The following is a 25,466-nucleotide window of genomic DNA, read 5'->3' as shown; positions in this document are numbered from 1 at the left end:
TATACACAAACTATTTTAATTTTTGGTTTACTTCTTTGTATTCTGGCCTTTCCATTAAATATTTGAGGTAACTTATGGAAAGTGTTTAATAAAATAATAAAATATGAATGTAAGGAAAAGGCACAAGAGCCAGAAGAAAATGCAAACTGGTACAGATGTAACCAAGGGGAAAATAGCACTCAAACAAACAAAATGGTCCATAAAATACCACACATATGCTATAGTTTATATATAAATTTGACTAAGAATCTCCTGGTTGATCAAAGAATTAAGAAAACAGGTCTTTTATATTAATCTCCTTAATCATGATTTAGAAGAAAACTAGTTTCTTCAGGTAAATGTTGTTTCCTGCATTGTATTCTAAAATTAATCTCTTATATGGATCCTTATAATGTGGAGCAGAGAAGTGTAAAATATAAAATATAAAAACATTCCTGCAACAAATAGAGAAATAGTTTCTAGAGAGTGTTTCTAGCAGTAGTCTTTGATTAAAAGTGAGTTCAGACTTCTACTTCTAGCCAAGGTAAGGGGTTGGATTTACCATTACAACTGAAACAGTGACAAAGCCAGAGAATATATATGAAACAATGTTTTTCAGTCATTAGATAGGAGGTTGCAAAGGACAGTGATATCGGGGAGAGTGGAAACAAATGAGGTAAGTCTTCTGATTGCCCAGATTTACTGCCTGGAGAGAGTTTCCAGGCTATAACTTGAAGAGAGAGGGAACCCAGGCAGAGCCTGGTGACTTCCTGAAACTGAGAATGGTTTAGAAGTTGAGAGAGGCTAGGGTTGGTAAAGTGTGCAGGACAGAGTTCCAGAGAGGAGAGAGCTACACAGAGAGAGCTCTGGAAATCTTCAGAAAATCTCCAAGTCTTCCTCAAGCTGGGCTATGACAGTTTCCTTTGAAAGAAAACTACCCACATCTGGGGAAAGAACCACCCAATAAGAGCAAGGGGAACAATTCTTGGGTTTCCACAGGACAAAGCATAGTTTGTGCTCCCTTCAACAAGAGTGGGAAAAACTCATAAATCATGGGATATCAGGTAGAATACTCAAGAGAGTATTGATTCAGTAATAAAAGAAAATTAGCCCTGGATTAAAGGTGGCTCCAGTCTCACAAAACAACACTTAAAAAATAAAAACCTCAAAAGGGTCAACATTTCTCCAAGTAACTTAGCTATGACCTAGAAGAAAAGCTCAGGAATATTTATAAGAATATGAAAATATCCAGCACCAAGCAAGGTAAAATTCACAATGTCTTACATCTAATAAAAAATTAAAGGTCATAAAAAAGCAGGAATGTATGACTCATATTAAGGAGATGGGTCAATCAATAGAAACAGACCCAGAAATGACACATATGATAGAATTAGCAACAAGAACATTAGAAGTTATTATAATGATATCTAACACATTCAAGAAGGTGAAGAAAACTTGAGCATGGTGAGTAAAGGCCCAAGTAGAACCACTAGCCATGAAAACTACTACTGGGATTTTTTTTAAAAACACACATTGAGTAATAACAGATTAAACAATGTAGAAGAAAAGATTAGTAAACTTGAAAACATAGCAATTGAAACTATTCAGAATGAAACACAAATAGAAAAAAGACTAGAACAAATAAGCAGAGCATCAGTGAGCTATGGGGCAATGCCAAGCACCCTTTTGTATCTGTATTGGAGTTTACAAAAGGGAAGAGGTGGATGGTACAGAAAAAAATTTTTTGAAGAAATAATGGTTGAAATTTTTCCAAATTTAATGAAAACTATAAAATCACATATCTAAGAATCTTAACAAACCACACACACACACACACACACACACACACACACACACACATCATAAAGAAAACTATATGAAGGCACATCATAATCAAATTTCTTACAGCCAGTGTTAAAAATATCCTAGAAACAACAAGAGATAAAAAAGATGTTACATTAAAAGAACAAAGATAAGCAGATTTAGAAGAAGATGAAACATTTCTAAAGAACACAAGCAAAAACAAAAACAAAACCCTGTCAACCTAGAATTCTATACCAATAAAGTTCTCTGACAATTTTTCTGATTAACTTCTACATTGGAGGAAACTACTGTCCTGAAATCTCATGTGAGGCAACAGGATGATACCTGTCTCTGAGCACATCGTAATTTAATGGAACATAATTATTGTATGTTTATAAAATAGCATAACCATTTGAATGTATAAATTTGTTAATTAAATTATCTATTCATTTTTTAAAACTATCTTTCAAAATGAAAACTCAAAAAAAAAAAACACCGAGACTTTCTCAGCAAAGAATTCATTACCAGCAAACATGTATGTACTATGAGAAATGTTAAAGGAAGTTTCTAAACAGAAGGAAAATGATGGCAGAGGAAAATCTGAATCTACAGAAAAGAATGATGAGTACTAGAAACAGTAAATACGTGGTTAAACATAAAAATTTTTCTTAATTTTCAAATATCTTTAAAAGATAATTGACTTTTTAAAGTGAAAAACAACAGCAATGTGTTGTGGGGTTTATTACACCTGTAAAATAAAAACATCTTAGCACGAAAGCTGTAAGGGGGAGACAAGAAAATATACTATTATAAAGTTCTCATATGTGAAGTGGTGTAATAGTTAAAGATGTACTATAAATCCTAAAGCAACTACTAAAAACAAAAAAATAGAGTAATAACTAATAAGCCAATAAAAAGGGTAAAGTGTAATTACTAAAAATATAACAATCAATCCAAAAGAAGGCAGAAAAAAAAGGAAATATGGAGTAAAGAACAGATAGGATTATCTTACACCATACACAAAAATCAACTCAAAGTAGATTAAGACTTAACATAAGACCTAAAACTGTAAAATTCCCAGAAGAATACATAGGGGAAACCAACAAAGGACAGGTATCCAGAATATATATGTATACACATATGTATCTCCAGCTCAAATGATCCTAAACACAAAGAGTTGTTAAATGTATGAAAAGGTGTTCAACCTCACTAGTAATCAGGAAAATGCAAATTTAAACCATTATGGGAAATCATTTTATACCCAGAAGAAAGGCAAATTTTTAAGTCAGACAATGCCAAATTTTGGTAAGCCATTTAGTAATGTGAACTCTTATTCACTGCTGGTGGGAGTATAAATTATTTCAATCACTTCAGAAAATAGTTTGGCTTTCTTTATAAACCTGAAAGTGTACATTTCCTACAACCTAGCAATTTCATTAGACTGTATATAATGTATAGGAATTATTGCACCCTAAGTTAACTCTTACACATGTTAGTCAGGAACATGTAAAACAGTGTTTATAGATGCTTTGATCAGTATTGTAAAAATGGAAACAGCCCAAATATCCATCAACAGTAGAATGTATAAATAAGCTGTAGCAAAATCTTATAATGAATATACAAAGCTAAATACAATACGGATGAATTATTCAAAAACATAATTTTGTGTGAATAAAGTCATAGACAAATATACCGTTTGATTATTTTTATGTAAAATTCAAAAGCTGGCAAACAAAATAATGTTCTACTTAGGATTTCCTATATAGGTATAAAATCTCCAAAGAAAGGGAATGGTTAATGTATAATTCAAGATGTCACTTATGCCTCAGTAAGAGAGCTGCAATCAGTGAGTAGCATCTAAGAGGCTCTGAAGAATAGTAATGCTCTATCTCTTGGCCTTAGTGGTACATACAGGTGTTCACTTGCTGCCCTCTAATATGTGCATGTTCATCTGCATTCACTCTTTCTGTGTATACTATATTAAAACAAATTTTTAATTGCAGATTCCAAGGTCACAAAACCAGATATTTCAGTTCAATAGGTTAGGATGGCCCCAAGAAATGTGAATGTTTGCCAAGTTCCCATGATGATTCTGATAAAAGTAATCTGAGGACCATACTTCAAGTATCTGCTTATTATTTCTATGGGTTTGAACTCTTTGGTCTTGGAAATTGACATTTCACAAAGAGCTGCAACACGAATAAAGGAGGCAATTTATAATAAATAAACACACAACTCTTTCAATTCCAGAAATTATCACTTTACTATACAAAAAAACCTAAACATTTACAAAAGAAAATCAAAAGAAGTTGCATTTTTAGACCACATTGGGAAAGTTACACAAGAGTCTGATGAACAAACAACATCATAAAACGTCTCCGTACCATATCAGTACCATCCAGAGAAATCCAATCAACCATTATACCATAGGTTGAAGTTGTTTAGTACCTGAAAGTCAACCCAGTGCCCTCTTGGTTTATCGTTTGCCTATAACAATATAAAACCCTAACATCTTTACAAAACATGGAACTGTAGTTTATGAACTTTATAGGAATAAAATTTTGTTAAAGGAAATAAAATATTAAAAAGATGACATAGTTCAGCTGCCAATCAATATTAAGATGCATTAAGTTATAACAGTCAATCCAAGCAACATTTTAATAATTATAGAAATGTGACTATAGTGTGCTGATATTCCAAGCAATCTTGTTATGGCATAGTTTTATTTTACATATATACAAATCATGTTATTGCATATACACATCAAGAAACTACTCCAGTCATCACATCGCAAAGGTAGTGCCTATTTTTTAGGCAGAAATTTTCCTTTGGCTTCTTGCTCACAACAAGGGGCATAGGCAGCCATTTCTTTCCAAGAGTTCACTACATTCAAGGAAGTCTGGACTCCTAGCTTGTTGTTTTCCTCGTGGAATGATGAGCAGTACTGAGGATTTGAACTGATAAATAGTGTCTCTGGTTGAACATTTCAAACATTAGCTACACTTTTGATTTCTGTGCCTCTACAAGACTGTATGACCCTTTCATGTTGGCTTTTCTAGCAAAGTAAATAATCATTCCAATGGCAGGTATTATTAAGGAGGATGCACAATAGAGCACGAGAAGTTCAGGAGAAAAATAGTGCTTGTTACTTTCTCTTCCTGGAAAATAACAAAATGGATGCAATTAATGTCTAGTATAAAAAGAAATTGTTTAATAATAATAGTTACATGTTTTATTCTAACAGTACAACTCGTTCTCTAAAGAGAAGTGAATCAAAGTAGTGATAAGAACCAACAGGACCCAAAATGCATATTTCTTTGAATTTTTCAAATAATCAGTTAGCAGTTGCTATGGTCATGATGAGTCTAAAGATGACAGTTGTTGATTTCCACAAACTTGGATTCAAATAGATTCAGGTTCAATAGCAGAATGGAAGGAAGGGCGCAACTTTTTAGGGCTCATTTAGAAGAGCAAGAATAGGAGAAGAGGGTTTGCTTTGGGAAATAGAAACATATACTAAAGAACTAGGACTCTGATCATTATGAATTAAAATAACTAAACAGTTCTCCAAGAAAAGCCTTGTAACACCTAGAGTGTAACCATTATAGTCAAACACCACATATAAGATAGTAAGGGAAAGAATTCTTATCGATGGCTTTTTTAGAGATATATAGAAAACTTTATATTTTGTATTTCTGAAGTAGGGCATCTTAATATATATTATTCCTCTTCAGCATTTATATCACTTCTTGATAATATGAAGTTTTTTGGATAGCATTATGTTTTAGCTTAAATGTGACTTACTCAGAGAGACATTCTCTGACCTGCATCTCCTCCAGCCTAAATAAGAAACCCTAATATACTTTTTTTCCTAATATAGTTTTATAACCCACTACACTTTCCCTCCATAGCTCTAATCACAGCTTATAGTTAAACATTTGTTTGTTTGATTATCTATTAATTTTGGCTTCCTCCTTCAGACTGTGAATTATGTAAGCACATGTATCTAGTTTCTTTTTGATCCACCACTGAATAGCCAGTACCTGGCTCCTTGCTTGGAGTAGCTTGCACCCAATAAATATCTTTTGAATAGTAATATATATTTTTCTTTCTACATCCTGTCATTTTGTCATTTTGTTGTAAATTGGGTACATAAGGTAATAGTATACAAAAACTTTAAAATTAGTACTCTTTCTACTTACAAAAATCATCTGACAGCTACAATACTATTTAATATCTTAACCTTATAAGAACATCTATAGAAGATAGCATGGTATTTACTGAAGTTTCATCTCTATTTATATTTACTTTTGCACAGCACTGTATGACCTCACAAATATTGTTTCTTCAAGTGACGTATATATTGTCTCAGTCTTGGAAGAAATGAGTGATTTGACCTTGATAATCATTGCTTTACTTCTAGGAGTTTCTAATCACTGGAGATAACCAAGAAGAAAAGAATCATTGTAGTGGGGCTTCCCTGATGGCGCAGTGGTTGAGAATCTGCCTGCCAATGCAGGGGACATGGGTTCGAGCCCTGGTCTGGGAAGATCCCACATGCCGCGGAGCAACTAGGCCCGTGAGCCACAACTACTGAGCCTGCGCGTCTGGAGCCCGTGCTCCGCAACAAGAGAGGCCGCGATAGTGAGAGGCCCGCGCACTGCCATGAAGAGTGGTCCCCTCTTGTCGCAACTGGAGAAAGCCCTCGCACAGAAACGAAGACCCAACGCAGCCATAAATAAATAAATAAATAAAATTTAAAAAGAATCACTGGAGTCAGATGACGGGAAGTCCATTTTTTTGAATTATTGAGGTCAAAAACACTTCACCATAAACATAATGAAAATTGCCTTATTTTTCTACTTTCCCTCGCTAGAGTAGAGCTAGTCAGAGTACAAGGGTAATATTTTAATAGAATTTCCATTATCATAATTATGGTTAGGCATCAATATTGATAACCTGCTGAGCAATGGTATCTCTGCTCCTATTGTTTTCTTTTCAATTTAATAAATACTATCTTTTGCCTTTGGTTTTCCCCTCAGATATCTGCAGTAAAATACAGATTCGCTGCTGAGTTGGTTACCAGGGCAACCTTCAAATACAATTTTCTATTAGCTGTATCAACACTGAAAATCCTAAAGACTCCCAACCATTTCTATCACTGGAATACATTCAAGCAAATGTATTTGTAAAAAAAAAAAAAAAACCAAAATTAATTTTAAAACTCAGCTAACTACAAAAGATGACTAGTTGAAAATTCCCAGGAAAAATGTCAAATTTTTGTTTCCATTCATTTGTAGTTATTTTAAACCATATTTAGTTTGGGGGTTCTAGCTGAGTGCCTAATGTGCTTTAATTGGTTCATTTAAATAATGAGTGAAAAATGGCAAATATGTAAGTTACTAACTTAATAAAGTAATTAGAAAAGACAGCAATGTATGAGAGATAAAAACTGGAGAAGAAGCTTTGGTATGTCTTTAAAAGAGAATCGTTAACTACAAAAAGAAATATAAAAATGTTAGGAGTCCAAGTTCCTGGGACTAGGCTTAATTAAAGGTGTTCTGGAGGCATTGAGGATTAAATAGGAATAAATGAATTTCAACCTACTCATAACCAAGCTCTCAATCCATCCAGAAACATCCCCAACCTCATTGGAAGCACTGATTACATACACCCTTGTGTCACGTTGAGTAACACGATACAAGATAAATGTTCCATTCTTTGAACACATAGTAACTTCATTGGCCAGATCAACTCTTTTCAGGATAATCACTGCAGGTGGATGACTAAAAGTTTTACATGTAATCGTGATATTTTCCCCTTCTTTAACATTTCTACATGGATGTATTGATATTGTCGTGTTCTGAGGAGGTACCATGAAGACAAGAAAACATACGGTAAGGTCTTGTAATCTTGAGAGATTTGGTCAGATGAGTAAAATTTTTACGCATTTTCTGACCCACGTTTAAATTTTCTTTACACTGATGAGTAGTTGCTAACTCTGAGAGCCCAGTGCCAGAGGCTCTTAAGAATTGGCATTTGATTTCAAGAATGTTCACTTCAATTTTGGCTTCCAACACACAGTGGGAGCTCATTAGCACTCAAGGAGTGGGAGACAGAGTAGTAAAGGCTGACTTATTCTGCTTCCACTGATAAGATCAACAGATCCTACTGTGTGTTCACACGAGGAGTTAGGAGGTTAAGAGGCTTCTGAAGTTTCTCTGCTGGGGCCACTGCCCCCTCCCTCCCTCTCTCCATCAGAATAGGGTAAAATGGACAAGGAGCTTGGATTTTCTAAGGAGACAGTTCTGTAGTCTAGAGTTTCCTTTATGTTGTCCAGCATTAAGATCACCATACTCAATTATTATCCTGAAGAGAGTCAATCCAGAAAATATGTAGTTACTGCGTGTTCAGAGAGTGGCACTCTCTTCTGGTAGGAAGGAAAAGGGTCTGGATAGAACCTTTCTTTTTCCATGTGCCAATTCTACTTCTCTAGTTTCCTTATAACCCCCAGGGAAAGGTTTTGAAAATACATTTAAACACTTTGGAAATGCAGGACCTCAGAGACCAATGATGAATTGTCAACGTTTAAAAAAGCAAACGGGAATTCTACACTGACCAATGATTGATTAATGTCAACTTCCTGGCTGAACTCCATAGGATAGAGCAGCTGTGCGTGATTATTTTAGGAAACACTAAGAAATAACCATAATCATCATGGAATTCAGTTCCATTTTGCCCACTCATTCACCTAATCCTTGAAATTCGTTACAATTCACCAAGCCTCTGACCGATTATAAAAAATAATTTAAAAAAACCAAAAAACAAACCTTTAACATCAAGTGTTAGGCTTCTTAATTGCAAGCCAACTTCATTTTTAGATTCACATTCGTATACTCCTGCATCCTCCAGCTGGGCCCTGTGGATGGTATATGCACCATCTGTAGACTTCAGCACTATGTAGCCTGACTCTGCTTTTTTCTTCAGGATTATCAAAGTTTGGGGAACATTTCCACATGTACAGGAGATAATGACAGTGTCTCCTTCCTTGACACTCTCAGAAGGAAAAGCTGTAAGTCGTATATCTTTTGGAGCAACTGTGGAAAGAATTTAAAGATACCTCTGACTGAATGAAATATAAACCAATCCCATATTAATTTAATGACAGTAACAATAGCTGTCAAGATGGTATTTGTGCTTACTGTTTGCAGTAAATATTTAGAGGGATAATTAAAGAAGTCAAGCATTTACTGGATTGTTGTAAATGATCACATTTTTAATAAAAGAAGACAACTCTTATGCTTCTTTCATGTCCCTTAATATAATTTTTTACCCAGCCTAGCCAACGAATAAGTGTTTTAAAAACAGCTGTAGATTTTAAATGTGAAAAAGAACTTTTTTTTTTTGTCACACTGCTGTGCAAATATTTCTTTAAGTATAAAGGCCTTTACAGGCTTCTGAGTTCTGAGCTGGACAATCCCAGATCAAGAAATTAAGCTGTGCTTACAATCCTTAACACCACCAATTATCCTGGGCTAAGTACTTGACGTACAACATCTCTGTTAATACGCAACCCGTGGAGGGAGGTACCACATCACCATTTTATAAGTGAGATTCCCATTAAGTTCATCTGTTTTGTGACTTGATTTGATACTCTTTCCCCAACCAGAGCTACATCCTAAGGGCTTTCTTTAAGGTAGTGCATTGCTCTGCCAAGGTTCTTCCTTTAAAATACAAATTATTATTGTAATGATGTAACAAGAAAGTCACTAATATCTTAGTGGAAACAATACCAAGGGGTAAGAGAGGAACTGACAGCTCTAGTGAAGAAGAGAACCTTGAACCCCCAAAGGGAAGGTATGAGGGAAATCCAAATCACTTCATGATTTTGCCCAAAACTGCCTACAGCTTCATCCTGTCAACTAGGGATTGTTTTGTTCTCAGTCTTGCCTCTCCATCCTGGCAAGAATGGGTCTGGATCTGCTAACTTCATCCACCCTAGTGATTCTATGCCATTAAACTGATAAACCAGAGGGCATGGTCACTGCTACTCAATCTCAGAGTTTATAAAATGTTTAAGTGCCTTCTTAGGCTTCTAAGAACATACTAGCAGGCATCTTGTGAGATTACCACTCAGAGTTTAATCCAGCTAGATAAGGTAGCTTTAGTCCTAAGTAATTTCAAAATACATATATACATCTTCCTATCCTTATTTCAATGCCATAATCAACGCCTTGTAAGTGTAACTGGAACTCTTGGCACAGTTCCTGGATTCCACCTGCAGTTGAAAGAATTTTAGAATAAGTGACTTGGAATGGCTCATGCGGAAGTGCTATTCCAGGAGCTTTCCATGCAGAGGAAACACCATGAGCTCTTCAAAACGCTCAATGCATTCTGTTTTAGTAAAAATTTTGTTTGTTTCAAAAAGGACTTTGTTCAAAACCAGTAACACAACCAAAATAAGACAAGCAATCATAACTCACTGAATCACTTAGCTCACCTTGGATAATTAATTCGACTTCTTTTCTGCTTATTCCAACCTGGTTAATGCCTTCACAGACATAAATACCAGAATCTTCCATTTTTGTAGACGTTAAGGTAAGAGTGGTGTTCTCAGAAAGAGGCTGTAGATCCCCATTACTTAGCAGCCTGCTCCACAGGATTTTCGGAGCTGGAAGGCCATCGCTAGAGCATGTCATATTCACAGATCTACCTTCCTCCAGGATGGAGGAGGGGCTGACCAAGATGGTTGTATCCCCGGGAGCAACTGAAAAAGTAGGGACACTTGTTAGCTTGACTCTTTATACGCCGAGTTCCAAAGAGTTTTGATAATGTTGCGAAACTGGGCTATGGATTCAAGGATTAGAACAGTTTATAAATCTTGATAACTTTCCAAAAGAGGTTTCTGTCCCCATTTACTTTAGCAGATACAGAACGATAGAGAGTAGAATATGGACACATCCTGGATATTTTCCAATGGAAATAAATTCTATAGAAACTCTCTTACTATCAAAGAATGGATGATCAATGATAGTATATATTGACATTTATGGTACATTAAACATGACCATGAACTATGTGAATCACCTGTGAAAAGGTGGACTCTATTTTTCTACCTCTTAAATCTAGGCTGTCCTTGTCACTAACCTTGACCAATATATCCTGGAAGAAGTAACACAGTAGGACTTCCAAGCCCAGGCCCCAAGAGGCCCCTTTCATGATCACCCTCTTGAAATACTGCACTCTGGTGACTAAACCTAGGCTACCTTCCTTGAGAGACACCACATGGAGAAAGAAAGGCCAAGAAACACCAGAGAAGGCCCAGACATGTGAGTGAGGCCACCTAGGACCATCCCCCACTGACCTGCCAACTGACTGACAAGGCATGAATGAGTTCATCTAGTACCACATTGAACAAACTGCCCATCTGACCTCTTCCCAAATTGCCAGCTTAGAATCATAAGCCAATAAACAGTTGTTTTAAGCACTGGGGGTGGTTTGTTATAATAATCATTATTTTGTTGTTCCTTTTCAATTATTTTTTTCCACAATGGTTTTAACTATCAACCTCATGTTAATTCTTGCCTGGCAACCATGATTTAAAAAAATTCATATTAAATTGTGGATACATCATGCATGTACTTACCATTAACATATAGCATCTGTGTACTCTGCCTTTGTTTGGGTTCAAATTCCATTTCATCAATAGGTAACTTAGCCAGACAAACAAGAACTTTTCCAGTATCTTCAGTGGTGGGGATGAAGGTCATTTCCAAACTCTTGGTCTCTAGGGATTTCTTACTTACATCTTCCAAAAAGATTTTATTCTTCATAATACTCTCCCCTTTAAGTAATTCAATTTCCAGCCGGTCAAAAGGATACACATCAGGAACCTTACAGCTTACAGTGACTGGGTTTCCACTCACTAACAGACCACTCATCTCAATTTCTGGATCTCTAAGGAAGGCTGCAAATGTCAAGCAAAAATGATGTTTACATGTGACAGTCAAGGAAAAACAGAACTAATCTCTATTAAATGCAAAAGTCTCAAAATGCAGATTTTAATTCACCTGGGATAGGATGATCACTAATATATAAATAACAACATTAAGTATAAATATTTATGACATTAAATATAAATAACGCTGGAAACAATAAATACCTAGCACATCAAATCATCAGGTAATAAATATACTTCTTATTCTTCTCTAGTGATGCAATCTTGCTGACAGCTATGGACTGGTCTTTTCAATGGACATGGCAGCTTCCACCATCCTATTTAGTAACTATATATTTTAAACATCTTAAATATTTTCCAGGATGTATTGGATATTTACTATGTGCTAGTCCCTTAACATTCATTATCTCAGTCTTCAAAACGGCATAATCTAATGGGTATTAACTTATTTTACAGCTAGACAAACTTATAGAGAATGTATTTTACAGCTAGGGAAACATAGAGGCTAAGAGTCTGCCATTTGGCATCATATCCAGTAAGTTACTGAGCTGAGATCAGAATCTCTATTTCCTTGAGCTCAGAGCCCAGGCTTGGTTTCACAGAGCCATGCAGCCTCTCATCTCAAATAAGACCCAAGGGCACTTCTCAGTTTAGACATTTTCATTTGCAACGGCCAAGTTTAGGCAGAAAGTCTTAAATGTTCCTTGGATCATACTTGTAGTTAAGAAAAAACTATGAGATTTAGATTCTGAATAACATTTATAACACATCTTATGCAAATCAATAGAAGTGAGATCAGAGTGGTTATCAAGAGCAAGAGCCATGCTAAACTTTTTTTCTCCTTAAGCAAAATGTTGTTAAAGTGATACATTCTCTAATGTTTCTGTACGATGGGAAGGCTTCACTGCTGGGAATGTGCCTACATCAGCAGGTCCTGGACTCTCGGTAATATGATAACACAATAAATTTACCCTTCCTCTGAGAGATTCAAATCCCTTTAAGGACATACACTAACTCATGCTGAACAAACTCCTGAGGGGTAACACAAGTTTGGGCAGGATTTCTGGAGGAAAATCTCTACAATTGTTCTCTTGAATTCCACTGAATCAAAACAAGGCAGAATAACCTTCTCAAAAGTGTAACTTTAGGATCACTTTGCATATTTTCTCCCTCGTTCATTATAAACCGAGGAACCCCAGCAATGTCAATTCATAGAGATTTGAGGCTGTAAAGGATTTTTGTTAAGGTGACAAGAACAGCAAGAAAAAGTATAGTGTACATATGGGGTGTAAATAAATATTCAAATCTAGTGCAGTCTCCTGGTTCTACTTTTTATCTGCCACTGACCATCCCCAGTGACCAATCTAACTCCCTGGCTTTCTCTTGCTCCCCATTGCCTCATTTCTCCCATCCTGCCAATCGGCTTTCAAATGTGCCTTCAAAACAGTATGCTTGGGCCTCACCCCCAATTCAAATAATTGAGCAGCAGTCATCCCACCCTGTTACCTGAGTGGATACTGACTCCACTCCTTGCACACAACCACCTCTGTACACCCCACATACACCCAGAGGGGGTTGGGAAGCAGGGAGAATGCAGTGTGTTCAAGTCCATGATGAGAGAGTATCGACAAGACACAACCTAAGCATTGTGGATGCTGGGTTCATATGTAATGTCTACTTAAGATTTAGGCCAATTAAGTTACATCAAAAATTCTGGTTCAGAGATTTAGGAACCATTCACAATGCTAAATTCCCCTTCTAAACACAAGGATCTTGTCGTGTATCACAGATTTGCATTCTGTTTCTTCAAGTGGAACTGGGAACAACAACAACAAAACAGTAAACAATTCTGAAAACCACTTACAGTAGAGCTCCACATGGATTCCTTTTTCCAGTTTCTTATGCCCACATGTCACGGTGCACAGATAAAAATGTTCATTCTCAAATCTCACAGGGCTCAGGGTCAACGTGGACTTGGACCCCTCGCTCCTCACCTTCCCGTTCAGAGGGCTGTCTATCTGCGTTCTCCAAGAGAAAGATGGGGACTCGCAACCCATGACATCACAGGTCAACACAACTGAGTCGCCAATCTGAGCAGCAATCTGGGATCCAGGAGAGATCTCTACAGTAAACATTTTCTCTGGGGGATAAAATAACAAGACGAAAAGAAGATAAGATTCTTTTCTTCTTTCACCACAGCTCAATATATGGTCTTTTTTTTTCCTGGCCTCTTTTCAGCTAACATCTATGCCAGGAATAAATTACTCCTTTCCACCTTGGGACCTTCAGAAATGAAACCACATCTTTTAAGAACAAATGCACAAGACGCTGTTGATTCATTCATTCAACAGAATGAATAAGGATAAAAATTTGTCAAGACAGAGATAGGCATCTTTTCAACCAAAAAAATTCATTCTCCACTCAAATGTAGTTTATCAAATCCCTGTAATGGTGGAACAACAGCTCAAAAATATAAGAGGTTCCAGTGTGTCAAGCATTGTGTAAACCACTTTACATATATTATCTTATTTAATCCTCACAACTTCATGAACTGGTACTATTAATTGTCTCCCTCTCCTCCTCTTCTTCCTCCTCCTCTTTCTTCTGGAGGAAAAATGATAAATAACCTCACCCAGCTTACAAGTGGCAAAATTAGGACTTGAAGCCAGGTGGGTCTGATTCAAGATCCCAGCTTTTCAATTGCTTGAACAACTAAATCCAATCATCCTCATGTGGGGATAAAACAAAATCTAAGAAAAGTACTGAAAAAAAGCTATACAAATATGTCCTCTGATTAGAAGCAATACCCGTAACAGACCAGCACTTAGAGCTTCTGTATCAACAGAATAAAGCTGCACCATTGAAAGTCACACAGAATCACACTGAAAGTGAAGTCAAAATCTAAGCATTAAAGTGGTATGCAGGCCACCTCTTAAATTTGTTTGATACAATATAAACATACTTTACTATTGACTCAGGGGCTGAAAACTGAGATGCCAGGGCAAACTCCTAAGTCTCAGATATCCAGAAAAGCTCTTTGGCTGCCAGTGCCATCCCTGCTAGTTGTTTCTGACTAGATTGTGAAGAGTTTTATGTGACTATTTTAAGAAATGTGAATTTTAATTTATATGCAATTAGGGTTTGGTTGAAGTCATATAAAATGTGTACCTTTCTTGTTTAAGGTAGATAACTCTGGTAGCAGTGCATAGGATTATGTTGGGGGACAGAATGATAGCAGGGTGACCATTTAAAGACAATTAGCTATAGTTGAAAAACCATGGAGTTTGGGGTTTAAATGGGTCTCTGTTAAATGCCACTAATGAGCTATGTGACTCTAGGCAAATTGTCAACTATTCTGTGCCTGTGTTTTTAATCGCCTCATAAGGTTGTGGTAAAGAAAAAAGACATAACATTTATAAAGTGGAAAGAGAATTCCTGGCAAATATTAGATGTACAAGCAATAAGGGTCATTATTATTCTCTGGGAGACACTATTCTCTCATCTGTAAAATGGATATAAAATACGTACTCACTAGTTATTTCTTGAAGATTAGAGGAAACATATGTAAAGTGCCTGGAATATAGCTGGTGGTCAGTGGATGTTATTTATTGATAAGAACATCTTTCAAGAGTCCAAGTGAGAGATGATAAACTAAGGCAATGACAAGAGGGTTGAAGAAAAGAGGTCAGATTCTAGGGATCATATTGAGGTAGAACTGACAGATTTTGGTGATATGGAATAGGAACATGAATTTCAGAGTAAACAGCATATAATACATAGTTCAAATCTTGGGAGTCCAGAGTTAGAAGGGAGGAGGACCAGATGTAGGAATCTGAGAATACTAATATTCAAGGGGCAGAAGGAAGAGAGAAAGCCAAGGGATGAGGCAGTGAAAGAATGATGAGAAATGGAAAGGAACCAGAAAAGCAGGGGCATGGAAGTTCTGGCAGGAAAGATTTCCAAGAAGCATGAGTAAGATGAATATATAATTGTATTAAAGTGTATGACGATCAGATGGATCATCAATAAAAGTTAACAAAGTAATTTTGGCATTGAAGCTATTTCACTATTGCTTAAATCCGAATGACGGCTGCTTTATCAGTCCTTTTTTCACATTCTGCTTACCTTGAACAATTAATTTCACCTCTTTTCTGTCTTTCCCAACCAGGTTAACTCCTTCACACACATAAATTCCAGAATCTTCCATCCTCATAGCAATTAAAGTGAGAGTTGCATTCTCAGAAAGGAGCTGTAGATTCCCATTGTCTAATTTCTTGCTCCAGAAAATCTGTGGAGCTGGTAGACCTTCACTGGTACATGTCATCGTCACGGAGTCACCTTCTTGCAGGCTTGTGGAGGGATTCACAGATATAATTGTGTCCTTGGGTGAGACTGAGAAGGCAGGGCACAATAGTAGTCATTGCTAAGCATCATCTTGATCCAATAGGGCTACTGTATTTCTCTCATACACTTTATTTCCATGCTTTCACAAATTTGACAAACTTTCTCTGCCAAACTAGTGTAAAGAATTGCTGAGTTGGACTTCCCTGGTGGCGCAGTGGTTGAGAATCTGCCTGCCAATGCAGGGGACACGGGTTCGAGCCCTGGTCTGGGAAGATCCCACATGCCGCGGAGCAACTAGGGCCGTGAGCCACAACTACTGAACCTGCGCGTCTGCAGCCTGTGCTCTACAACAAGAGAGGCTGCGAGAGTGAGAGGCCCGCGCACCGCGATGAAGAGTGGCCCCCGCTTGCTGCAACTAGAGAAAGCCCTCGCACAGAAATGAAGACCCAACACAGCCAAAAATTAAAAAATTAATTAATTAATTAAAAAAAAGAATTGCTGAGTCATAAAAATTAGTCAATCCAGTTTCTGACTAATTTGATGGAGTTACTTTTTTTGATGTTTGGTGTTTTCAGATGGCCATGGATACTCAGAAATTAAGAAAACCCTTAGAATAATGTGGTTCAATCTCCCAGGTAAGGTAGAAGTTCCGGCTCAGCTTCCTTGCCAAAGGTTCATTCAAGTCAGCTTCAACACTTATGGTGCAAGGAAATCCACTGCCTTATAGTAAATATAGTCCATTTGATTTTTGGACAGCTCTAATTATTAGAACATTTTCCCTTTATTGAGCTGAACTCTTCCTCTTTGTAACTAACTTTTATACACCGGTCATAGTTCAGGCCTCTACTGCTAAAGAATATATCAAATCCCACTTCTACATGACTGTCTTTCAAATACTTAGTTATAGCTCTCATTTCCAAGTTTTATATTCTCTAGGAAAAATATCTATTTTGACTGTTCTTCTCAAAACATTGATAAAACCTTTCCATCTCATTCTCTTTCAGCTAAACATGTTATAGAAGGCAGTACTTCTTTTAAGTATGGTGTCAAAGCAGACCAGAGCATTTTAGTCTAGAACAAAGCACAGTGAGTCCACTCCTACCAATTTTGGGATTTCAATACTGTCTCAGCTCCCCCAGCCGTCTCAGGGAGCATGGAGACAATCAAACCTCATCTCCTCTCTCTCGCCCCACACATATGTGTCCAGGTGAGCATACATATATTCACTCACACACAGAATAAGTGCCCACCTTGTAAAATCTCTATATCTTGATATTTCAAGGCATGGTATAAGAGTTTATGAAACATGATTAAAAAACATTTTATCACTTGAGCCTATTTCCTACTACCCAATCAGGTGGTATTAGTAGTCCTCTTTGATAGACTGTGAAATTAAGTGGCCCAAATTCACACAGTTAGTGGAGCCAGAACTTAAGCTCAACTCTTCTCAACACAAATTTGGTGCGCTTTTTATTAAATCATGCTATTGACAAAAATTATGCTCTCAATGAATCAAAATGGTGTAAAAACTACAAACACGTTTCTTCTTGACTTTAGCTGCTAAGTTTACTGCTGTATAGATCCAAGACTAAATTCCCATAGACTTTACACAAGTACTTACTGTAGACTTGCAGTTTTTTTGTAGTCTCCCTTACTTGGGGTTGAGAATCAATTTCATTAATGTGTAATGTAGCTTGACAAACAAGAGCTTTCCCAATATCCTCATCAATAGGAGTGAAGGTTACTTCCAAACTCTTCGTTTCCTGGGACTTCATTTCTGAAACCTCCAGAAAGTTCTGTGTCTTCACGGAACGGTTGCCCTTCAGTAATTCTATCTCCAGCCTTTCAAATGGGTAAACATCAGGGACCAAACACGTGACTGTGACTGGCTTCCCAACCTCCAGGGGGCCACTCAAATGAATCTCTGGGTCCTTAGGGAAAGCTGCAAAGTTCAAACAAATACATGCAAATGGACTTTTTGTTCATGTTGTATGAGGTCCCTTACTGATTTAAATCAATGTAAACTAAATCTAATATGTTTGCGAATACAGTCTTAATACAGCAGAATTAATTGTTTAAATAGCCTTTCATGGTTTGGGGTAGGTTCAAGAACTGGAATCTCCTGTTAGAGAGTTCAGTTCTGACGCTGCATGTACTAAGTGTTGCATGTTATCAGAGTAAAAGGAGGGAGAAGAAATTCATGTTTATTGAATACTTATGTGTGCCCATCACTGTGCTATTCATTTAACACCAATGACTTTATTTTATCCTCACAACAACCCTAAGAAATAGACACCACAATTCATAGATATGAAAACATAAACTTAGCACATGTGCATAACTTTCCTAAGGTCACACAGCTAGTAATGGTAAAGCTGGGATTTAAACTCAGGATTTTTATTATTCTGTACTGCTATTGAAGATTTCTTTTATGTTATATCACATTCTCTTATTTTAGTGAGGGCAGATATATTTAATTTTATGGATAAGGAACCTGAGACTTAGAATGTCATTGCAAAGAATAGTTATTGGGCAAGATATGCTAAGAAATGAAAAGAACAACTCTAAATAATTGGCTTCTGAAAAATGGTGCCTCTGACAGGCATTCATCCACCAGAAAGGTACACCTGTGCAGTCTTTAAATTCTGGAAGGCATATTTGCCTCCCAAAATGCCTAACTCAAAGTCTAACTAATACTCCACTTGAACTTTTTAGTGTCAAGGGACACACTAGTTCAGTCAGCTATTGCTTTCCTTGCAAGGCTACTTTTCATTGCAAACCGCCAGGATGGTAACACATTGGCTCGATTCAAGACTGTGAAATAAGAATAAAGTTTCCAACTCTAAAGAATATTACAATCAAATGTGGAATGGAGACAGGACTGTTAAACATAATGAAAGACAGACATTCTTGAAAAAAAAACAGAAAACTTCAGCCACGATAATTAAAGCCAGAAGGGCCTTCATTTCTCTTTTTAAATCTTCAACTATTTGATACTTGAGAGGAAAGGCAAAGGAACTGGAAATGTTTTGCTATGTGAAGAAACAGTATTTTTCATTTTTCCACCAATAGTCCTGTCCCTCATATTCTGAAAGAAATGCACTTATAATCCACATAGTTTGCTGTCAGGTAATACAAGAACTCACTACTTTCCCCTGTATTTACATAAGGGGGCCTTTCAAGGAGCTCAGGAGGCTGCACAGACATAAACTCTGCATGTACAACCAGCATAATTGAAAGCAGCCGGCCAGGCACGGTTTCTTGGGAAGCACTAGCAACATACTGGCTTCTTGAAGAATCAGTTAAGGTTACTGGACAAAGTTGGCTCCACTACAGCAGAAGAGAAGCAACATAAGTAGAAAAGATAATGAAATGAGGTCTTCCTGAAGAGATGACTATCAAGGATTCCAGTATTTTGGAAAGAGCAGTAACCAGAATGCAAGTGATTTATTTCAGGTTATTGTTTCACTCCTTTTGCTAACTTTCTTTGCTGGATTGAGAATGGATTGGGATACATTTTGGTAGGCTGGTAAACGAGGGGTATTCATTCACATTCACAAGGCAAATCTAGTTCATTATACAAATATCTTTGAGGTTGAGCGATTGGGCATTAAGACTTAATGGCACCAAACAAAAACAAAAACAAAACATCCTAAATTTATCTCTGCCAAAGTCAAACGAGTGAAATGTTTGCAGATATTTTTCTTCTAGCTAAAGGGGAAAATTTTGTACAGAAGTCCATTACTAAATTATAGATCACCTTCTTAATCTTTAAATTAATTTTAAGCACCAAATTGCATAAGAATAAATAAATGGGAAACCCCTGAAGTATGGAATTCATAAATCATTTAGACACATGGACAAGTAAACATATAAGCATATAATTGAATGGAAATTTTTTTAAATAAAATAAACAGAACCTTAGAGATCTTCACTTTATGGTTAAGAAAACTGAAGCCCAGAGAAGTTGAGTCTAACCCATGGTCACCATGTTTGTGGCAGAGTTGGAAATAGAAGCTAGGATTTAGGCCTCTGGTCTAGTGCTAGGTTCAGCTGTCTCTAGCTTTCTCGGTACACTAGGTCCTCTAGCCAAGAATCTGGACATGAATATACTTTTTTCTTTCTTTTCTTTTAAAAACTTATTTTAAAGCAAAATGGAGAGAAAATCAAATATTCTTTTAAGTACTCACAGTAGATCTCCACTGGGATTCCTTTTTCCAGTTTCTGAGACTCACAAATCACTGTGCACAGGTAATAGTGTTCATTCCCCAGACTAACAGGATCCATGGTCAGCGTGGATTTGGTCCCCTCATTTCTCACCTTCCCGTTCAGCGGACTGTCTATCTGAGTTCTCCAGGAGAACGATGGTGACTTGCAGCCTGTTGTGCTGCAAGTCAGTGAGATGGAGTCACCAATCTGAGCAATAATTTTGGATTCAGGGAAGATGTCGATTTTAAAAGCTTGAGCTGTGAAGGCAAAAAGGAAAAAACAAACACTGGTTTGTTGAGTATTCTAGTCCTTCTTCTCTGTTCTAGTATAACACCCAAAATACAATCTGGCTGATCTCTTTCCTAAACTGCTTCCAACTAATGCAAGGCAACATTGGAGTCACTTTCAAAAGAAGGTGTTGAAATCATCTTTGCTTAGGAGAACTCTCACTCTGACCTTGATGCCCATTTATCAGAGTTGTTTTGTCACTAGCTAAGTTTGCTCTCATTATCAAGTGCAGGAAACCAAAGAGACAGACCTTCCTAGAGATAGAATCCAATTACTCATTTGACATTGGAAAAAGGTATCCAAAAAACATCAACTTTGCAGCTCTAACTATGACAATATAATGGTGTCTAACAATACTCAATAGCACATTAAAAGTTAGGTTAAATTAAGTTTTCCCACTCTTTAAAAATCCTAGTGCCTTTCTTTACGACCATAACAAAACTGACTGAAGCCAAAATCAGGGCTAAAATGGAATGCTAGCATTTGGAACAAATCAAGGAGAAGAACTTACAAACTGCAAACACCATCCAAAGTATATTTGAGGCTCCAAAGATCACAACCATCTTCCTAGGCATTTTAAGTTGCTGTTGTTATGAGAAAATAATGGTTCCAAAACCCTTCTTTCTGTCCCCACTGAAAGTGCCTGGGAAGTCTTGAGCTCCTAAAGCCAGTGAGGTTCAGTGAGGAATGAAATAGAAAGTCTGCTCTTTATAAAGAGTCTTGTTGCAGAGACACAGAGGCGGAGGGAAATCCCTTCAAGGGGAAACCCGGAGCAGAGCCAGAAAAAAAGTTTAACTGACACCCAGCCAAGTCCAGTATTAACCCCTTCCGTTGCTCTCAGTACTGAAACTACTATCTCTGCCCTAGAAAAAGAAAACACTTCCAAGGCTATAAAATTAAAACTTTTCCTGATTTTTCATTCCAAAAGGATATCTTTGCATGAAATATATAAAGTAATGCTTGTGGCAGAATGAGGCTTTCTGACTCCAATGGGGAACAGGGAGAGAGAAAAATAGTAAATTACACTCTAGTTTTTGAAGTGGCTAAACAAGCACTGTCATGTGAACTGATTTTTCTCCATTAGGAAGATATATTTGCAATTCTAAAACAGGGACTAAATTTTCTCTTGCAAAAAAAAGGAAAAGATTCTTTCTTTTGATGAGTTATTTTTTAAAAGAGAGACAGCATAGTTTCTTAGTTTTATACTTTTTATTCACAACATAGTTTTTTTGACAACAAACATCCAGCTTCTGAAATGATTTTCTTGAGTAGAGAATAAAGGGACACTACCAGAACAAGAGAAAGAATTTTCCTCTTCTGTTTTAGAAAAGTTACCAATTCTTTGGTTCAGTTGCTGGATAATTGGGAAGTCTTTTGCAGACTTAAATGTAAATGTATGGAATTCATCTGAAGTGGTAAATCTCTTAGACTGTGAGACTTAACCACAAACACAGTTAAAACATGAAAAATAATTTGTTTATCTTTTATGGGAGGTGACGACAACAATTTTATGCTCTTTTTCCTCGCCAGTGAAATGACTTTTTAAAAGGTATTTTTAAATGACTGGTTTTGCCTTGCACACACATACTTAAGTCTTTGCAAAATGCTTGCCCATCAAAAAGAAACCGGAATAGCCACTTCCTTGTATTAGACTTGTGCAGGTCTTCCTCCCGCACTGGATCATCAGTTCGTATCATGGTCCCAGACCAGTTCTTGTTCAGCATTGTATCTACCTCTGCCTTCCCAATATCTAATGCATGGTTTTACACTTGGTGGGTACCAAAAAAGTGCAATCATAAATATTATAAATTAAAATTTGGAAGAGAAACTTCCAAAATGCTAACAATAATATGTAAATACTGCAGGAGAAAAATGTTGGATTCTACAAAAAAAAAAAAAAAAAAAATACCAAAGCTCACGGACTCCCAGGGATGTGTACAATAAACAGCCCTGTGCTATGTGACTGAGGAAGGCCATAACTGAGGTTTGGAACTGATAACTGTTCCTACACAGTTGGAGAGGTTCTGGACCTCCTCTTGGATGCTGATGAGGCTCCCACTCAAGAATAAGGAGAGAAAAAAAGTGGAAGAAGCTACTGGCTGTGATGGTATATAAGTGTGACTTCATCTGCCAAAGAGCTAAGGATCAGAAAAGGGACTTCAGGCAAAATTAGCTGATGAACAAGTAATCTAGAGGCCTTTTACAATGTTCATGTCATGGAAGAAGATTATCAGAACCATATAAGTTGACTGCTTAACTCAGAAGAAATCAAAAGGGAATTATGGAGTTTTATTGTACTTCTCTGGGGTGTAAAAACACAAGTGAACCATAGGATCCAAATTGGGATCACTGAGAACAAGTCATAGCAAATAACTTCAGTTTCAAGCTTGGATATGATTCCAAGCTTGGAACATTGGAGAAATATCTAATCTATTGAATTAGTTCATAGTGGTTTCGGCAGAAGTCCCTCATGACATACTTGAGTTGGATGCCATTTGAGGTCCTACCAGCTCCTCCCAGGTTGAGTTGACTGCATTCTCTTCTGTGACCTCTTCACTAGAGCATACTAGCAGTGAAGCACTTGTTATGCTGCATTTACCTGTTAACATGTCAATCATTCCTAACTTACAAACTCAGGGGTTTTCATTTTCCATCATAGCATCTAGCCCAGAATAAAATATTCTTAAAATTTGTGGAATGAACGAGTGAATAGAATTTCAAGTATAAGGTTAACAGATTGGGACTAAACTATTTGGATAGAGTGTTACTGTGTTTTTTCTTTGAAATTGTTCAGTTCAACATTTTTATCAGTAACATAGGAGAGATGATTACCTAATTTATTCATAATGAAAGATTGAGAAAGACAGTTAACCTTAGAGATGACAGAATCAAGATAAGGATGATCTCAAAAGATGTAATAATGGTCCAGATAATGAAGTGAAATTTAATGGGAATGCATTAAAGTCCAGCATTGAAATATAAAACATCAAAGTCTTGAGTAAAATATGGAAGAGTTTTGACTTGATGGTAATCCATAGGAAGATGCTCTAATGGTTTTAGTGAATCACAAAGTGAACACAAGGCAACATTGTCATGAGAAACCAACATAGATGTTGATAAGCTCAAGGTGCACTCATAGCATTCAACCTTCTCATCACCTGATGCCATAGTCTCCAAGACCATATTGGGAGCAGAGGTGTCTGATTCAAGGTTCTAGTCCTTAATGAGAGAGACTGACAAAATAGAGGGTGTCCAGAAGAAAGTGATAAGGCTGGTAGATGGCTTTAAAATCCCTGGCCTGGTAGGAGCTGTTGAAAGAATAGGATGTTTAGTTTGGATAAGAGACACCTATGAAGTCATTTGATAAATAATGACTGATGTGTGAAGGAAGGAATATACCTGCTGCTCTGTGTTATATCAGAGGCTAAATGTAGGGCTTATTGGTAGGTAGTTACTAGATTTTTAGCTGTAGGAAGGCCAGGAGTATGTGTGTCCTGTTCACCACCTCAGCACTTAACATAGTGACCAGTAAATAATAGGGGTTCAGTAAATCAATATTGAATGAATAAATAACAATTCGAAAGAGAGCTTGACTCAGATCCCATTAGTCCTGAATTCAAATCCACTACTCCACCTAGGAATTGCACAACTTTGCGCAAGTATAGGTAACCACTCTACACTTGTTTACATATGCTCAAATAGGGATAATAGTATCATTTCAAGTGATTCACATGATTTTTATGACTATCAAATCAAAGTGATCATCTGAAATCTCTTTAAATAAAAATAACAAAGTGCTCATTGGTTCAAGATGGTGGAGTAGAAGGACGTGCGCTCACTTCCTCTTGCAAGAGAACTGGAACCACAACTAACTGCTGAACAATCATCGACAGGAAGACACTGGAACTCACCAAAAAGCATACCCCACATCCAAAGACAAAGGAGAAGCCACAATGAGACAGTAGGAGGGGCTCAATCACAATAAAATCAAATCCCATAACTGCTGGGCAGGTGACTCACAAGCTGGAGAACACATACCACAGAGTCCACCCACTGGAGTGAAGGTTCTGAGCCCCATGTAAGGCTTCCCAACCTGGGGGTCTGGCAACAGCAGGAGGAGGAATTCCTAGAGAATCAGACTTTGAAGGCTAGAGGGAGTTGATTGCAAGAATTCTACAGGACTGGGGGAAACAGAATCTCCACTCTTGGAGGGCACACACAAAGTAGTGTGTGCATCAGGACCCAGGAGAAGGAGCAGTGACCCCATATGAGACTGAACAAGACCTACCAGCTAGTGTTGGAAGGTCTCCTGCAGAGGTGGAGGGTGGCTGTGGCTCACCAAGGGGACAAAAACACTGGCAGCAGAAGTTCGGGGAAGTATTCCTTGGCATGAGGCCTCCCAGAGTCCGCCATTAGCCCCACCAAAGAGCCAGGTAGGCTCCAGTGCTGGGTTGCATCAGGCCAAACAACCAACAGGGAGGGAACACAGCCCCACCCATCAGCAGACAATCAGATTAAAGATTTACTGAGCTCTGCCCACCAGAGCAACACCCAGCTCTACCCACCACCAGTCCCTCCCATCAGGAAGCTTGCACAAGCCTCTTAGATAGCCTCATCCACCAGAGGGCAGACAGCAGAAGCAAAAAGAACTACAATTCTGCAGCCTGGGGAATTAAAACCACATTCACAGAAAGATAGACAAAATGAAAAGGCAGAGGACTATGTACCAGATGAAGGAACAAGATAAAACCCCAGAAAAACAACCAAATGAAGTGGAGATAGGCAACCTTTCAGAAAAAGAATTCACAATAATGATAGTGAAGATGATCCAGGACCTCAGAAAAAGAATGGAGGCAAAGATCAAGAAGACGCAAGAAAAGTTTTT

The 25,466-nt window shown here is 37.3% G+C and overlaps 1 protein-coding gene across 1 annotated transcript; it reads right to left on the bottom strand.

The window, feature by feature from the left end:
- Positions 1-4,026: 4,026 nt before the first annotated feature.
- Positions 4,027-21,261, bottom strand: VCAM1 (vascular cell adhesion molecule 1). The gene is made up of 9 exons (XM_007169523.2): positions 21,093-21,261; positions 20,275-20,550; positions 17,706-18,026; positions 15,866-16,132; positions 13,605-13,880; positions 11,429-11,749; positions 10,283-10,549; positions 8,613-8,879; positions 4,027-4,940 (listed from the first exon to the last, which is right to left on the bottom strand). The coding sequence occupies exons 1-9, from the start codon at positions 21,154-21,156 to the stop codon at positions 4,780-4,782; spliced, it is 2,220 nt and encodes a 739-aa protein (XP_007169585.2). The 5' UTR covers positions 21,157-21,261; the 3' UTR covers positions 4,027-4,779.
- Positions 21,262-25,466: the final 4,205 nt, after the last annotated feature.

The sequence above is a fragment of the Balaenoptera acutorostrata genome, chromosome 1, assembly GCF_949987535.1.
Source record: "Balaenoptera acutorostrata chromosome 1, mBalAcu1.1, whole genome shotgun sequence".
Classification (NCBI taxonomy): Eukaryota; Metazoa; Chordata; class Mammalia; order Artiodactyla; family Balaenopteridae; genus Balaenoptera; species Balaenoptera acutorostrata.
This window is presented reverse-complemented; position numbering and strand designations above follow the sequence as displayed.

Coding starts and splice junctions, on each gene's coding strand:
- VCAM1 (XM_007169523.2), bottom strand. CDS start 21,156: ATGCCTAGGAAGATGGTTGTGATCTTTGGAGCCTCAAATATACTTTGG. Junction 20,551..21,092: donor TTGGATGGTGTTTGCAGTTT/GTAAGTTCTTCT, acceptor TTGCCTTCACAG/CTCAAGCTTTTAAAATCGAC. Junction 4,941..8,612: donor CCTAACACTTGATGTTAAAG/GTTTGTTTTTTG, acceptor GTTATTTTCCAG/GAAGAGAAAGTAACAAGCAC.